The 15,806-nt window shown below is 46.3% G+C and overlaps 1 protein-coding gene across 4 annotated transcripts in view; it reads right to left on the reverse strand.

Annotated features, from left to right (window-relative positions):
- Positions 1 to 15,806, reverse strand: part of LOC135220585 (lysosomal cobalamin transporter ABCD4-like) — a 274,508-nt gene that overhangs the window by 243,293 nt on the left and 15,409 nt on the right. Inside the window, exon 1 of one of the 4 annotated variants that reach the window (XM_064257837.1) lies at positions 3,689 to 3,708. The exons of the other annotated variants lie outside the window; for them this stretch is intronic. Coding sequence (XP_064113907.1) covers positions 3,689 to 3,693 — 5 coding nt within the window. The 5' untranslated portion in view covers positions 3,694 to 3,708. Of the gene's footprint in view, positions 1 to 3,688; positions 3,709 to 15,806 lie in introns of those variants that run through there. 4 annotated transcript variants of the gene reach the window in all.

Below are 15,806 nucleotides of genomic sequence, written 5' to 3' on the forward strand. Positions count from 1 at the left end.
CCTTGACAGGTTGAAGGTCTGGACTCATAAAAAAGTCACAGGATGCCTTTATTTCCAGAGCGCCTCTCACTTGACGTTAAACACTCGTGGGAACTTAGGGATAGTAAATCCCTTTAACTGGTCTCCCAACTTCCAAAGAGGAATCAAAAGGGGGGCTGGAAGGTCATACGAAGGAGAGGGAGCCCACTTGCGGCCTTGTCCTCGAGGGAGAGTCGGGGAACGACGACCTCTGATCAATGGTGAAAGCCTATAAGGCTGCCTCTTGGAAGGCTGGGTTGCAGCTTTACGAGGAGCAGACGATGGAAGTTCTGAGGATAGGTACTCCGACTCAGATGTCTCTGTTTTCCGTGTTGAAACATTGCAAAAAACAGAGGATAAAGGTTTTACGGGTGCATGAGCGTCTGCAGGAGCAAGAGCGCACGTCAGCCCGGGCGCACACACAGGTACGCGCATGCAGGTGAATGTGCGCAAATTTGCATGCAGGAGAACGCCTAGAGCCACACATGTTAGAACGCGCTGGAGAGCGTTGACACTCTACAGGTGAAATTGCGCGTCCTGTTGCATGTGTAGACGAAGAAGAGTGTTCCGAAGAAGGATCGCGTTTGGGGTGTGATATTGGAGACCGAGAGTGCCTGCTGGAGTGTTTAGAAAAATGCTCTGGTGACGCGCGTTGGCGCACGCAGGAGTAGCGCGTCTTGGTGAGCCCTTACTGTGTTGCTGAGGCAGCGGTGAATCAGCGCGTTGGGTAACACACGTTACAGGTGAGCGCTGTCTAAAGGACGCATGCGCAATCACGCGTGCTGTCGGAGCGCACAAATGAAAGTGCGCATCAGGAAGTAGTTCTTGCTGCGGTGTAGAAGGAGGGGGGCGCGTTGTCCCCGAGAGGGAGAGACAGTTTCTCTACGACCTCTCTCCAATGAAGGCTCCTGTGCGCGTGCCGAAGCATCACGCATTGCAGGGGAGTGTTCAATTAGCGAAGCCTCCTGTGTGCGTACCGTAGCATCATGCATTGAGGAGGAGAGTAAATCCAACAAATGCTCCTTTGTGAGTGCCGTAGCATCGCGCATTGCGGAGGAGAGTAAAACCAACGAATGCTCCTTTGTGCGTGCCATAGCATTGCACAAAGCCGAGGAGCTTACGCATGAAGGTCTGGTAGTTCTTGAAGGAGAGCGCATGTCAGCACGTCTCTGAGATGAATCTTTACTACTTCTCTGAGAGTCACTGCTAGCCCTTGAAGAAGGTGTGTCAGGAAGAGTCCGAGGACCTTGTCCAGGGACAAGGCGAAGCTAGGGCCCACATCCCCGAGGGCAAGCAGACAGGAGGACGGACCTGGTCAGTGTCGAAAAGAGCCTCCGCAAGGGAGGGCTCTGGGGGCTGCGCCACAGAAGGAAGGGCGTCTTCCTTAACAGCACGGGAGGATGAGGCTGACTCCTCCGAGGAGACTAAGGAGGAAGACAGCCCCAGAGGAGAGTGCCGACAAAAGTCTATTCTTCGACGGCAGGCCAGGAAGTCCCAAAAGAGGCCACAAAACACGAAGGGCGTTGTCAACACATACTGAAAAACAAGGCTCATCCTTAGAAGGGCAAGGCCTTCCAGTTTCACCAGGGGAAACGAGCAAGTCTCACTCTTTCAAAGGCTGGCCAGGAGTTAAATTATCGCTCTTATGCACTTCACTCCCGGAGAAGTGAGACACCGAAGGTCCCGCAGGATGAGTCCCTGACGAGGAAGCAGAAGGTCTGGCTCGTTTAGTCTTCCAGGAAGAACTCGAAGGCGAAGAATCCCTTTTTTTCTTCTTACTTCACCGCCGGCGATACTCAACCCACTGGGCAGGCGACCAGGTATGACACTCCTCACAGGGAAATTCTGATGTGCAGGAATACCCCCTGCAAGAATGACAGAGGGAGTGAGGGTCTATATCAACCCTGCTCATGAAAGTCCCACACCTACGGCCCGGGACACCAGGGAAGGAACGCATAACCATATTGGCAGACATACTCGCATTCAGCTAGAAAGAGAAAAAGAATGTTATGAATAATTTCAGCAAGCCAACGAGAGCGAAAGAGAGAGGTCTTTCCTCACTGCTGGGTGTACTCAAAGTGGCAACTCAGTGAGCTGGCAGTGCTTCCCCTCCACCGGGCAGGTAACTACCGGCCCAGTAGTTACTACCTCGGTATATAAAAGAATGTATTACCACGTAGTTTCAGCTGAGCTGCAATCTATCCTAAGTAAAGGACGGAAGGTTTGTATACGGTGTAGGAACAAATGGCTAGTGCACAAAAAAGCTAAGTTTAAAAGTTAAAAATCTGATATAATTTACTTAAAATTCATCAAACATTAAAAAAGAATTCGTATGTGGTAACACCTATATCAAAACTTATACAGTTAGGGATTAGTTAGAAAATTATAAATATATTTAATCAGTACTTGATAATATAACTAATGCCACGTAAGAATTCAAATGCTGAAATTTCTATATTTTTGCGTGTTTGTTTTAATGTCTGCATCCTTCCATTAATTTTGGTAAACATATCCCTCATGACATATTTGATCACATCCTTTTTGTAAAATTCTATCACTTTCATGTTGATGGGCTGTTCATCTAAAATAAGTAAAATCCAACAGACAAATAAGCAAGATCACTTATAGGGAAATCCAAATCACTTGATGTCTATTGTCAAACTAAAACTAATATTTTAAATATCTTAGATACTGTCAGAAGTAACTGTTTTGAACAAGCTATTTTGGAACTAACTATTTTGGACAAGCTATTTTGGAACTAGCTATCTTGGTACACTAGCTATTTTGGTACACCAGCTATTTTGGTATGCTAGATATTTTGGAATGAGCTCTTTTGGAGTAGCTATTTTTGAACTAGCTATTTTTGGTTTCACCTGATTTAGTGTCTTATTTTTAATATTTCATTAATTTACTGTAATAATTAGGCTTGTTTTCCAATGTTTTAATTTAGCTACAAGTTTTGTACATTCCCAGTACAGTAAATACTAGACCTAGCCTAGCCTATGGCACTTGGTCAGCCATCGGTAATATGGCTGCATTGGACATAGGACAGTTTTTTATATGGTATACATTTAAAAATAAAAAAAGGATGTCTAATACAATATGTAAATTCTGAATGATTTAATTGCAATTTACGTTAAAAAAAAAAAAAAAAAAAGGCAAGGTTACGGTAATAACTGGTGGTCAAGAACAGATTAATCTCATTGCTGAATAACCACTGGTTCCAAGCAACATAAAAACACCATACAAACAAAACAAACAAAAGAACAGATCAATTCATTTTCAGCTATTTTTTATGGGAAAAATGTATTTGGATCTCGAATGAATCGCACCTCGAAGCTTTTTTTGGAACAAATTAGCATTGAGATCTGGGGTTCTACTGCATTCTCATAGTATTTCAATTAGGAAATGGACTTATATTTACATGTTCTATCTTACCAACAATCACATTAATGTACTATATGTGTTTTAATAACATGTCCTTTAACCTTCCATATAACCAAAATTTTCAAGATAATTTTATCCATCTTTCCAAATACTATAGTATATGGAAATCATTTTATCACTGCTATGTGAATTAACCTTTCCCTCCACATGATTTATTCTTTCATTCTCAAACAAAATATGACAAATTTTTTAAATTTTGTTTTTTCCTAACATACAAACCCACATCATGTGACAGGAGTAGTATTAGCCGCGCATGCGCTGACAGCTATGATAACTTGCTTAAGAGAGAAGGACTAGCTATCTAAAATGCTAGCAGGACCAGCATCCTCCAATTTGTGAATAGCCAGAGAGGCAAGATAAATGTCATCAGCAGATAAGGAGAGAGTTCCTGAAAGAGGGTAATTAAATTTACATAAAGTAGGTTTGTATTTTAGGAAAATTTTTTTTGAATATGATATTGTAATGATACAATTAAGTTTGTTCATACTTACCTGGCAGATATATATATAGCTGTATTTTCCGAAGTCCGACAGAAATTAAAAAACTTACGACACACGTAGTGGGAGTCAGGTGGTTAGTACCCATTCCCGCCGCTGGGAGGCGGGTATCAGGAATCATTCCCATTTTCTATTCATAATTTTTATTTCCACTGTCTCCTGAGGGGAGGTGGGTGGGTACTTAATTATATATATCTGCCAGGTAAGTATGAACAAACTTAATTGTATCATTACAATATCATTTTGTTCATGAAACTTACCTGTCAGATATATATATAGCTGAATCCCACCTTTGGTGGTGGGAGTAGACAGAATAGAAGATTTTAGGAAACATATATATGCAGATAACTGATATCTTGATTCCTTACCTGTTAGCATAGCTGACTTCGTGGTTACTGCCGCGTAAGTCTGCTTGTGCTATTAGAGTTGCCAGCGAGGTAGAGACCTATATAGCTGGTGCACTCAGGATGATCTGTCAACGGGGGCGTGACCACGATGTGACTAGACCATTGACCATACAATGAGGGCAACGAAGTAAAAAACCACCTGGCCTAGTCTACCAAAGGTATACCACTAAACTAGACTAAAGAAGGGAGATCCGCCTCGGGCGGTCAACCCCACAACCAAAAACACACACGATTAAAAGCTCACCTAACCACTAAAGGAAAGGATGAGTGCTACTTCCTGCCCCCAAAACAGTGTCTGCAGCGACGTATGGTCCAAGCGACGAGCAATGTTCGTATGTCGCTTTCACCTCCCGCAGGTAGTGTGAAGCGAACACCGAGTTGCTCCGCCAATATGTGGCACTCAAAATGTCACTGAGTGCCATATTCCTGTGAAAGGCTATCGAGGTCGAAATAGCCCTCACCTCGTGGGCATTCACTTTTAACAGTTTCATGTCACTATCACTACATGTGGAATGAGCTTCCTTAATGGTGTCTCTCAAGAAGAAAGAAAGCGCGTTCTTTGACATGGGAAGATCGGGCTTCTTAACCGAGCACCACAAGTTGCCCGAAGGTCCTCTACAGTCCTTCGTTCTGTCTAGATAGAATTTGAGAGCCCTGACAGGGCACAGGACTCTCTCTGGCTCATTACCCACGATCTCTGTCAAACCCTTGATTTCAAATGTCTTGGGCCAAGGGTTGGACGGGTTTTCGTTCTTTGCTAAGAACAAAGGGCTTAAAGAACAAACAGCATCAGAGTTCTTAAACCCAACATGCTTGCTTATAGCCTGGATCTCACTAACTCTCTTCGCCGTCGCCAGAGCAGTTAGAAAAATGTCTTCCTTGTCAGGTTTCTAAGCGAAGCTAAGTTGAGCGGTTCAAAAATACTGGACGTCAAAAACTTTAGAAACAATGTCTAAGTTCCAAGAAGGGACTCTTGGTTGGGGTACCTTCGAAGTCTCGAAAGACTTAAGAAGATCATGAAGGTCTCTGTTGTTGGCTAAGTCCAGTCCTCTATGCCTAAAGACTACAGAAAGCACACTTCTGTAGCCTTTTATCGTAGGCACCGCTAAGCGAACTTCATTTCTCAAGTAGAGAAGGAAGTCTGCGATCTGGCTCACAGAGGTAGAGGTGGAGGAAATGTCTTTCTTCCTGCACCAGCTCCGGAAAACAGCCCACTTGGATTGGTATACGGCAATAGAAGAAGGTCTTCTTGCCGTTGCGATTGCTTTCGCCACTGGTCTTGAAAAACCCCTCGCTCTGGCCAACTTCTGGATAGTCTGAACGCAGTCAGACTCAGAGCGGGGAGGTTTTTGTGATACCTCTCGAAGTGGGGCTGTTTGAGTAGATCTATCCTTGGAGGCAGAGTCCTCGGAAAGTCTACAAGAAAGGACATGACCTCTGTGAACCAGTCGGTCGCTGGCCAGAAGGGGGCGATGAGAGTCATCCTCGTTCCCTCTGATGCCGCGAATTTTCTTATCACTTCCCCTAGGACCTTGAACGGGGGAAAGGCATATACGTCTAGTCCCGTCCAGTCCCAAAGAAGGGCGTCTACTGCTACTGCTCCTGGGTCTAGAACTGGTGAGCAGTACAGCGGGAGTCTCGTTGTCCTGGAAGTTGCGAAGATGTCTACGAGAGGACATCCCCATAACTTCCACAACCTCTGGCATATTTCCTGATGAAGAGTCCACTCCGTTGGCAGAAGTTGACCTTGTCGACTGAGCAGATCTGCACGGACGTTTTCTACCCCTGATATGAATCTCGTCAGTATAGAGACGTCGTGTGCCTTCGCCCATAACAGGATCTCCTTTGCAAGGAAGAACAGGGATCGAGAGTGGGTTCCTCCCTGTTTCTTGAGATATGCCAGGGCTGGTGGTGTTGTCCGAGTTGATCTGCACCACATTGCCGGAGACTTCGTTCTGAAAGAACTGGAGCGCCAGATGAACTGCTGCCAGCTCCTTGAGGTTTATGTGCCAGGACACCTGTTCCCCTCTCCAGGTGCCTGACACTTCCTCCCCCCCCAGTGTTGCTCCCCACCCCGTGGAAGACGCGTCGGAAAACAACACTAGGTCGGGGTTCTGAAGCTTGAGGGAAAGACCCTCTGCGAGCTTCAAAGGGTCGGTCCACCATCTTAGGTGTCCCTTTACCTCTTCTGATAACACCAGAATCGAATCCAAAGTGTTTTGGTGCTTCCAATTGTCGGCAAGGAAGAATTGAAGAGGTCTGAGGTGCAACCTCCCTAGGGAAACAAACTTCTCCAGTGAGGAAATGGTCCCCAGCAGACTCATCCATTCCCTCACCGAGCATGAATCCTTCCCCAGAAAGGTTGACACTTTGCTTAGGCAATCTAGTTGTCGCCCCTGGGACGGAAAAGCCGAAAAGCCACTGAGTCCATCGGAATCCCCAGATAGACTAAAGACTGAGAAGGGGTCAGATGTGACTTTGCGAGGTTCACCAGAAGCCCCAGGGACTTCGTTAACGTCAACGTCGTGTGAAGGTCCTCCAGACACCGGTCTTTCGAGGAGGCTCGTACGAGCCAGTCGTCCAGGTAGAGAGAGATCCTGACATTGGAAAGATGAAGCCACCTCGCAATGTTCTTCATCAGTAGGGTGAATACCATGGGAGCAGTGCTGAGTCCAAAGCAGAGAGCCCTGAATTGGAACACTTTTCCTTTCAGGACAAACCGCAGGTATTTCCTGGACTGGGGGTGGATGGGGACGTGGAAATACGCGTCCTGGAGATCTAGTGAGCCATCCAATCCCCCGGTCTCAAAGCTCCCATCACTGACTGAGGTGTCTCCATCTTGAACCTCTGCTTGATGACAAAGAGGTTCAGGCTGCTGACATCGAGTACCGGTCGCCATTCCCCCGACTGCTTTGGCACCAGGAACAGTCTGTTGTAAAATCCGGGGGAATTCAAGTCGGAGACCTGTTCTACGGCGTGTTTCACGATCATCTGATCTAACAGATCGTAAAGCACTTGTTGTTTTTCTCCCCGATAGGAAGGAGACATGTCCCTGGGTGTCGTAGACAGCGGGGGTGGTTTCAGGAACGGGATCCGGTAACCCTTCTTTAAGATGTCCACGGACCATTTGTCCGCACCTCTCTCTTCCCAGGCTTGCGCAAAAAGCTGAAGCCTGGCTCCAACCGGTGACTGAAGGACTTCTGCTTCACTTCTTGTTCTTGGCCAGCGCCGTGGCTCTGCCTCTGGAAGTGCCTCTTCCTCGAGGGGCTGGTCTCGAGGAAGAACTACCTCGAAAGGGCTTCGATTTCTTGATAATCGAAACTCCCGAGGACGAAGGAACCGCAGGTCTCCTGAAGATTGTGCGAGGAGATCTTGCGTGGCCTTCTCCTGTAGACTGGTCGCAATGTCTTTTACCATAGCCTGGGGGAAGAGATGATCCGAAAAAGGAGCGAAGAGCAAGTCTGCTTTCTGTGATGGAGAAACAGATTTCGCTGTAAAATTGCAAAACAGGGATCTCTTCTTCAAGAGCCCTGTGCAAAAGTGAGCTGTAAGCTCCTCCGAACCATCTCTGACGGCCTTGTCCATGCACGACATTACGCTGGACAGCTCCCCCAGACTAATCGAGTCGGAACTCCTAGACTTGGCATCCAGAACTCCCAAACACCAATCTAGAAAGTTGAAGACCTCTAACGTCCGAAAGAGGCCTTTAAGGTGGTAGTCCATTTCCGTAGTTGACCATGAAACTTTCGAAGAGGACAGGTGCGACCTCCTCGAGGCATCCACAATGCTGGCGAAGTCTCCTTGGGCTGACGAGGGAAGTCTAATACCTACGTCTTCTCCCGTCTCGTACCAAATGCCAGCCTTCCCACTAAGTCTCGAAGGTGGCAGGGCAAAAGAAGTCTTTCCCTGAGACTTCCTTTTCTCCATCCAGTCATGGACCTTACGAAGAGCCCTCTTAGTTGAAAGGGACTTCTTCATCCTGACGAATGCCGAGACCTTGTTGATCTTGGACGAAGAAAGTTGTGAAGGAGGAGAGCGAGGAGCCTCCGGGTGAAACGTCTCTCCAAACTCTGATTGAAGAAGGCGGGTCAAAACCTGGTAGTCGGAAAGAGACTGCCGCCAAAGGTTTCTCGTCATCCACTTCAACCGAAGCGTCACTAACCTCTGCTTCCGACACAGGTGAAGTTGGAGGCAAATAGGCTGGACCAAGACTATCTGGTCTAAGTTTCCACGAGGCGCGTTGCTGTGAAGTGGAAGGTAAAGCTGACTCATTAATAGGAGCTCCGGTCGAATCTCTAAGACCCGGAGCAACTTGCAAAGACTCATCACAAACAGGTGGGGGGCGACGAAACTCCACATCTTCGTCCACCCGAGCGTCCGCTGGCGCACACCTGGCGTCCACTGGCGCACACCTGGCGTCCACTGGCGCATACCTGGCGTCCACTGGCGCACGCCTGGCTGCAACTAGCGCGGGATTGGCGTCCACTCGCGCGCTGCTGGCGTCCGCTGGAGCACGCTTGGCGTCCACTGGCGTGCGAATGACATTAACTAAGGCGCGCTTAACATCTCGTGCGCGCTCTGCTTCCGCTGGAGCACTCTTAGATGCAACTGGCGTTCGCTTGGCTTCCGACCGAGCGTCAGGAACGTGAACTTGCACCGAAGCGTTCACGCAAGTATCAAGCTCTCGCACCGCAAGCTTACGAGCGGGTAATACCGCTTCATGCGCCGAGCGAGCAAAATCCTCTTCACGTTCTCCAGAGAGCCGCTGGGGAGTCGCACGAACTCTAGCAGGCGAAGAAAGTGGAGAGATAGACGAGCGAGGAGAGGGGGAGTGAGACCTTCTAGATCTCTTCACAGGAAGACGGTCATCCTTTCTCCTGGGACGTGGTTGCGTCCCTTTCTTAGCAAGAGCATCAGCAAGCTGTTGCTGCAAAGAGCGCAGGATCTTCTCAGTAGGAGAGGATTCCTTGTCAGGTGACGGGCTGATCCTGTGAGAAGGCGAGGGGCGAGGGGACGCCTTCTTCCTTCTCCCAGAAACTGCCGTAGAACGCGCTCGAGAGCGACTGGGGCGCTCCACAAAGTCATCATCCGATGACTCCTTACGCTTCTTCTGTGGCGGGAAAGCAGCGAACACACTCTCAGGCGAAGATCGCCTCTCGAGAGCCAAAACTGGACGTGAAGCGTCACGATCACCAACGCTCCTTTTCAGCGGGCGTGAAATAGAATGCGAGCTCCACCCCTTGTGCGGGGAGGAAGCCTCTGAAGAAGAGAAACACTCTTTCAGGAGGCGTGCATGCGCACGCTCTTTGGCAGTTTGTGTAACGTCTACAGATACTGCCGAAGGCACGTCAGATCGGTGGGCGTCCCCGTAACCCTCCTGCGGCTCGACATGCCCTCTCCCTGAAACCTGGGAGTCCGGCAGCGGTCTAGGCCTAGAGGCGAAATGGGGCCGATCTGACGCACCCTCCACCAACGAAGGAGCACTGTCACTGCACTTTGCACCTTCACTTTTGCCTTCTAAGGCGAGCACTTTAGATTCTAAATTACGAATCGACTCTAAGATAAGTGTAAGGGTATTACCCTCTACAGACACTGCTTCAGGGCCCGAAGGCAACACTACAGGGTTAGGAGTAGTGATTAAAGGAGGGTTAGTAGGAGAAACATGAGCTTCCTGCCGTTTACCTGAAACGCTCCTGGAGGAAGACCTCCTTAACCTATCCCGTTCAAGCTTACGCAGATAGGACTCATACGCTCTCCATCCAGAATCAGAAAGACACTCACATTCTTTGCAGCGACTTTCATACATGCAATCATGCTCTCTGCAACTCTTACACAAAGTATGAGGGTCTACTGATGCTTTCAGTAGCCTACCTCGACAATCACTCCTGGTACAAAACCTGGCGCTAGCCGAACTAGAACCAGACATCTTATTTAAAGAGAAATCAAGCCAAAATCAATCAAATCCACAATTAACGTGTGCCTAGCCACCGATCCAAAAGTCAAGATACCAAAAAATCAAAAAGGGGTACTTATAGTAGCCAAGTTTCCTAAATTCAAGACGGAGGTGCTGAAAACTGTGTTTACAACACCGGCGACAGAAAAATTATGAATAGAAAATGGGAATGATTCCTGATACCCGCCTCCCAGCGGCGGGAATGGGTACTAACCACCTGACTCCCACTACGTGTGTCGTAAGTTTTTTAATTTCTGTCGGACTTCGGAAAATACAGCTATATATATATCTGACAGGTAAGTTTCATGAACAAATTGTCATTTATTCCAACACTGATACAAACACCACATCATGTGATAGGAGACTCACATATAGGAGGAAGGAAAATCTCTCCCAGTAAAAGAAAGGGAATCAACAGAAAACCACAAGACCCCAATCATAGGATAAAATAACAATACAGGCAGTCCCCCGCTTATGACGGGTTCAGCTGCCTGTACTCACTCTTTAAAGCAATGTAACGGAGCTATGGAAGCTCTACGTTCTAATGGAGCCTGATAGTCCTATCTCATGAACATCACCTGCCAGACCCAGGTGGTGTTATGAAGGCCCACTCGACATAATCTGAACAGAGTTAAGGGATCATATCCATCACACCACTTGTTGAACAGCCACCAATGGACATAAGCAAGAAAGTGTTCAGAGATCTGTGCATGACATCTTTCAAATAGAAAGATGTGAAGGTGGTTTAACTGTTTCAGACTCTGGCACGGTGAATCTGTCCCACGGCATAGTTCTTCTTCAAGGCAACTGAAGGATCAATACTACTGATATCATGGACCTTAATGTGTATCAGGATGGTAGATAAGCTTTTATCCAAACTATGTATGTATAGCTTCTCTCAGCCAGAGGGAGATTGTGTTCTTAGAAATCTCCTTAATACGACCCGTACTAATGAAGAGTCTACGTTTTGCTAGTCTTAAGGAGGTCATACTTTTTAGGTAGGTTTTCACCGCACATACTGGGCAAAGCAACATTTTTAGAGAGGGCTGACCTGAAACCTTTCACAGCCGACATGGAGAGATTTTGTATATACTTACCATATAAATACATACGGTGGACACCCCCGTATTATCATTCTCCGGATGTGCGGACTCATGCATTCGCGGATCTCTGGAACTTTTCCCCCATTATTTGCAGAAAATTCGCCTATTCCCGGTATTTTTCTATGAGAAATATCCACAAATTCCTGTTTTTTTTATCAATTTCATCATAAAATGCACTTTTTGTCATAAAACTATTTAAAAAACCCAGGCATAATAATTTTTATTGGGTTTTTCTTGAGTTTTAACAAATAAAATAGGTTTTAAGCAGTTTTACAGGGGTTCCAACTGTTCGCGGGAGAATCTGGTACACATCCCCCGCAAATACAGGGGGACAACCGTAGTTATAAGTTTCTACTTTCGCAACAGTTTACAATGAAATTTGCAGCAGTGATTCTCTCATTTTGAGAAGGTAACTGGCCCCACCCACCTTCCGGGGGAAGTATAGGTATAACACAGCTAAGACCGTCATTCTTTTTGTCTATGTCCACAAGAGGGGAGGAGGGCGGGCTCTGTTCATGTAATTACTTGGTAAATAGTATATACAAAATCTAATTTTATTATAAAAATGGGATTTTGACAAAGGAAAAATCTATTTCTGGGTGAGGACCTGTGTCGCCCAGTGAAATGTCCTTATAGCACTCATTTCTAGGTATAAGTTAATGCTAAATATACCAGAGAAAAAAGCCATATGGAATGCTGGGGTTACTAATGCCCGCTCGCTCACCCTCACAGGGTGTCGGTATAGCACAGGGGCGAATGGAAGCCATTGCCACAGATACTCTGCCAATTAGATCTCTCCTCTCTCAAAATCCCTCGCCAGAGAGGTGCCGTTACACAGCCACCTTCCGTTCGCCACCACTACTTCTGCCAAGAATCTTCATTCCTAAATTACGCACCCAAGCTTGGGCCAGCTAAAGGGTGGGGAAAGGAAAGATAGGGATGGGTTCACTGGGTGACACAGGTCCTCACCCAGAAATAGATTTTTCCTTTGTCAAAATCCCTTTTCTGGGATTGACCTGTGTCGCCCAGTGAAATAGTAACAGAGAATTGGTCATATAAGCTTGGTAATCAGAGTAAAACGAAAGTTTTATATATAAAAGGAAAAAATTAAATTTTTCTTACAATCATTATTTTAATGATCCCAGACAAGGGTACAAAATACCAGGAGTAAATAACACATATAAAAATTTACATGACCAAGTTCATACCATTACCAGGAAAAGAATACAGGTAATGAATATAAAATACATGAACTAATAAACTATGTACAAGAACAGGAGTGGGTTGATAAGCAATTCGGTCCACAACACAAAAGGCAAAAAGGGAGGGAAAACAAGCGAGGCAGGTAGGTGAGAGGGAGTACCAAAAGGTAATTAATAGCAATATTAGTGATAGTATACAACATTACATCATACATAATTAGGCTGTATCAGGGAAGACAACATTCCCTGCGGCCACTGCAGAATATTTAAGGGCCTCTAGAGACTTTAGATAGTGGCGTTTAAATACTGTCGGAGATTTCCAACCCGTATACTTTTGAGATCATCAAAGTTCATATGATGAAAATAATTAACTGAGGTGGCCACTGCTCGGATATCATGGACCTGAGGAACTGAATCCGGGTTAGCTTGTTTAATAAAATAAAGAATTAGTTGTCTGATGGCCTTCAAAGAAATGGTTCAACCATTCTCTCTAATAAAAAGGTGACCTGAAGACCTATTAGAAGTCCTATCAAGATAAGACTTTAATGTAATAACTGGACATAAAGATGGGTCCTGTGGAAGGGGAACAATCTTCCACGGAGACCATCTGTTCTGAGGGTCTTCATTCTTTGCCAAGAATTTCAGGTCCGGAGAAAGCAGAACTTCTGACGGGAGGAAATCGCTATGATTTGGTTCTCTAGAGAGAGGTGATAGTTCAGATATTCTGGCACCTGAGGCCATGCTCAGTAAAAATAATGCTTTCCTGAGAAGGGATATATATGAGCATGATTCATTATTAGTGTCTGGAGCTAATTTGAGTATGTCATTTAAAAACCAGGAGACCATATGAGGTCGGTTTACTGGTCTCAGACAAGCACATGCTCGGATTTAGTTGTAGTAATGGTACTAGCAGCTAAGCCTTTTTCGAACAAAGTTCTAAAAAATGAAATTGCCAGATTCATAGTCATTGTCTGAACATCTGATTCTTTTAGAAAGATGGCTAACTTCCCCACTGCCGAATCATACTGCCGGAGTGTTGATTCCCTTTTGTCTGATTCCATGAACAATGTGTTTAGCGGATCAATATTAGCCTCTTCCTGTGCTGCAAACTTCATGAAGTCCATAAAGTTAGGGCATTCAGAATTCTTGAGGAAGCTGACACAGTCCGAGTTTGTACCACCTGAGTCAACTTTGGGTTGGGAATCCGTCCGGGACGGAGTTTTAACTCTAGAAGAAGAGGAAACCAATTGCTCTTTGGCCAGTTGGGGGCTACCAGTGCTATCTACCCCTTGAAAGATCTGAGTTTGTGCAGAACTTTCATCAAAAGGTTTATTAGCAGGAATAGGTAAATCTTCTGCCAAATGTTCCAGTCTATGGACATCGCATCTGTGGCGTGAGCCAGAGGATCCCAAATTGGGAGCCACATAACATGGAAGTTTGTGGTTGGACTCAGTGGCAAACAGGTCTACCTGAAGGCCCGGTATTTGTAGGCAAATCCAATTGAATGACTTTGCATCCAAGGACCACTCCGATTCCAGCGGAGTTGTCCTGGACAGCGAATCCGCAATGACATTCCGTACTCCTGCCAGGTGAGTAGCTGACAGGTGCCAATGATGTTTCATTGCCAATGAGAAGATTGCTATCATCACATGGTTTTTGTGGCTTGACTTGGAGCCTCCTCTGTTTAGGCAGTGAACTATCACTGCACTGTCCAAGACTAGTCTGATATGAATATTCCTGGCCGGAGCTAGTCGTTTAAGGGTCAAGAAAATGGCCAGTGCTTCTAGGATGTTGATATGAAACTGGCGGAATACTGTCGACCATGTTCCTTGAACCTTCTTGTACTGAGAATAGCCCCCCATCCACTCAGAGAGGCGTCCGTGTGGACTACTAGAGACGGCGGGGGAAATTGGAGCGGTATCAACTTGGAAAGGCTCTTGACTGTCGTCCATGGACGAAGTCTTTTCCTTAGTATCAGCGGAATCAAAGAGATTTTGTCTCCGAGTCTGCTGTTGGCTCTTCTCCGCCATACCCGATTGATGTCCTTCAGTCTGGCTTTCAACAAAAGATCTGTTATTGAAGCAAACCGAAGCGAACCCAAGACTCTCCTTGGGTACGACGAGAAGTCCTTCCGTTTTTGAGAAATTGTCTTGTAGCTTTCACTATCTCTTTGCGCTTGGTTGGCGGAAGAGATAGTTTGTGTGCGGTTAGATCCCATTGAATTCCTAACCATTGAAAGCGAGACGCCGGAATGAGACGGGACTTTTCCTTGTTTATCTGGAATCCCAGATACTCTAGAAATTTTATTACTTTGGCTGTTGCCCTGCGACATTCCTTGTCATTGGGTGCCCAAATGAACCAGTCGTCTAGATAAGCTACTAGCGTAACTCCCTGAGCTCTTAATTCTTGAACTACCGTCTCTCCTAGTTTGGTGAATATTCTGGGCACTATGTTGAGCCCGAATGGCATGACTCTGAACGAGTAAGCCTGTCTTCCTAGTTTGAAGCCTAGGTAGGGAGAAAAGTTTCTCGCTATCGGGACGTGATAATAAGCGTCTGTAAGATCGATAGAGGTGGTGACGACCCCACGGGGAAGTAAGGTCTGCACCTGCGAGACGGTTAGCATGCGGAACTTGTCACATTGAATGTATGAGTTGAGACGGGACAAGTCCAGAATCACCTTCGTTTGTCTGTGTCCTTCTTTGGCACGGTAAACAAACATCCCTGAAATTTCAGGTGTCTGACTTTCTTTATTGCCTTCTTTTGAAAAAGGTATTTGGCATAGTTTAGAAGGTCTGTCGTTGGAAATTGGTGGAAACTGACTGGTGGAGGAGGCCCTTTTATCCATCTCCACCCCAGACCTTTTGATATGATACTGTGGGCCCACGTACTGAAGGTCCAATAGTCCCGGGAGAGGTACAGTCTCCCGCCTACCTGGAGAGGTTCATTGATTGGATGAGGTCTTACTTCCTCTGCCTCCTCTGAAACCTCTGCCTCTGGAGAGAGCTCTGGAACCAGCTCTGTGCTGGTACAGAGCTGGTAAGCTCCTCTTGCTCTGCTACCCCTTGCGTACCTGTTATAGTTTTGAAACGCCCCTTGCACATCAAATGAAGCGTTGAAGGCCAGGGACGTCTCGAAAGTAGCCGAACTCGAGGGCTGTTGAGTTGGGTGACTTTGTAA

Source organism: Macrobrachium nipponense, chromosome 2, assembly GCF_015104395.2.
Source record: "Macrobrachium nipponense isolate FS-2020 chromosome 2, ASM1510439v2, whole genome shotgun sequence".
NCBI lineage: Eukaryota > Metazoa > Arthropoda > Malacostraca > Decapoda > Palaemonidae > Macrobrachium > Macrobrachium nipponense.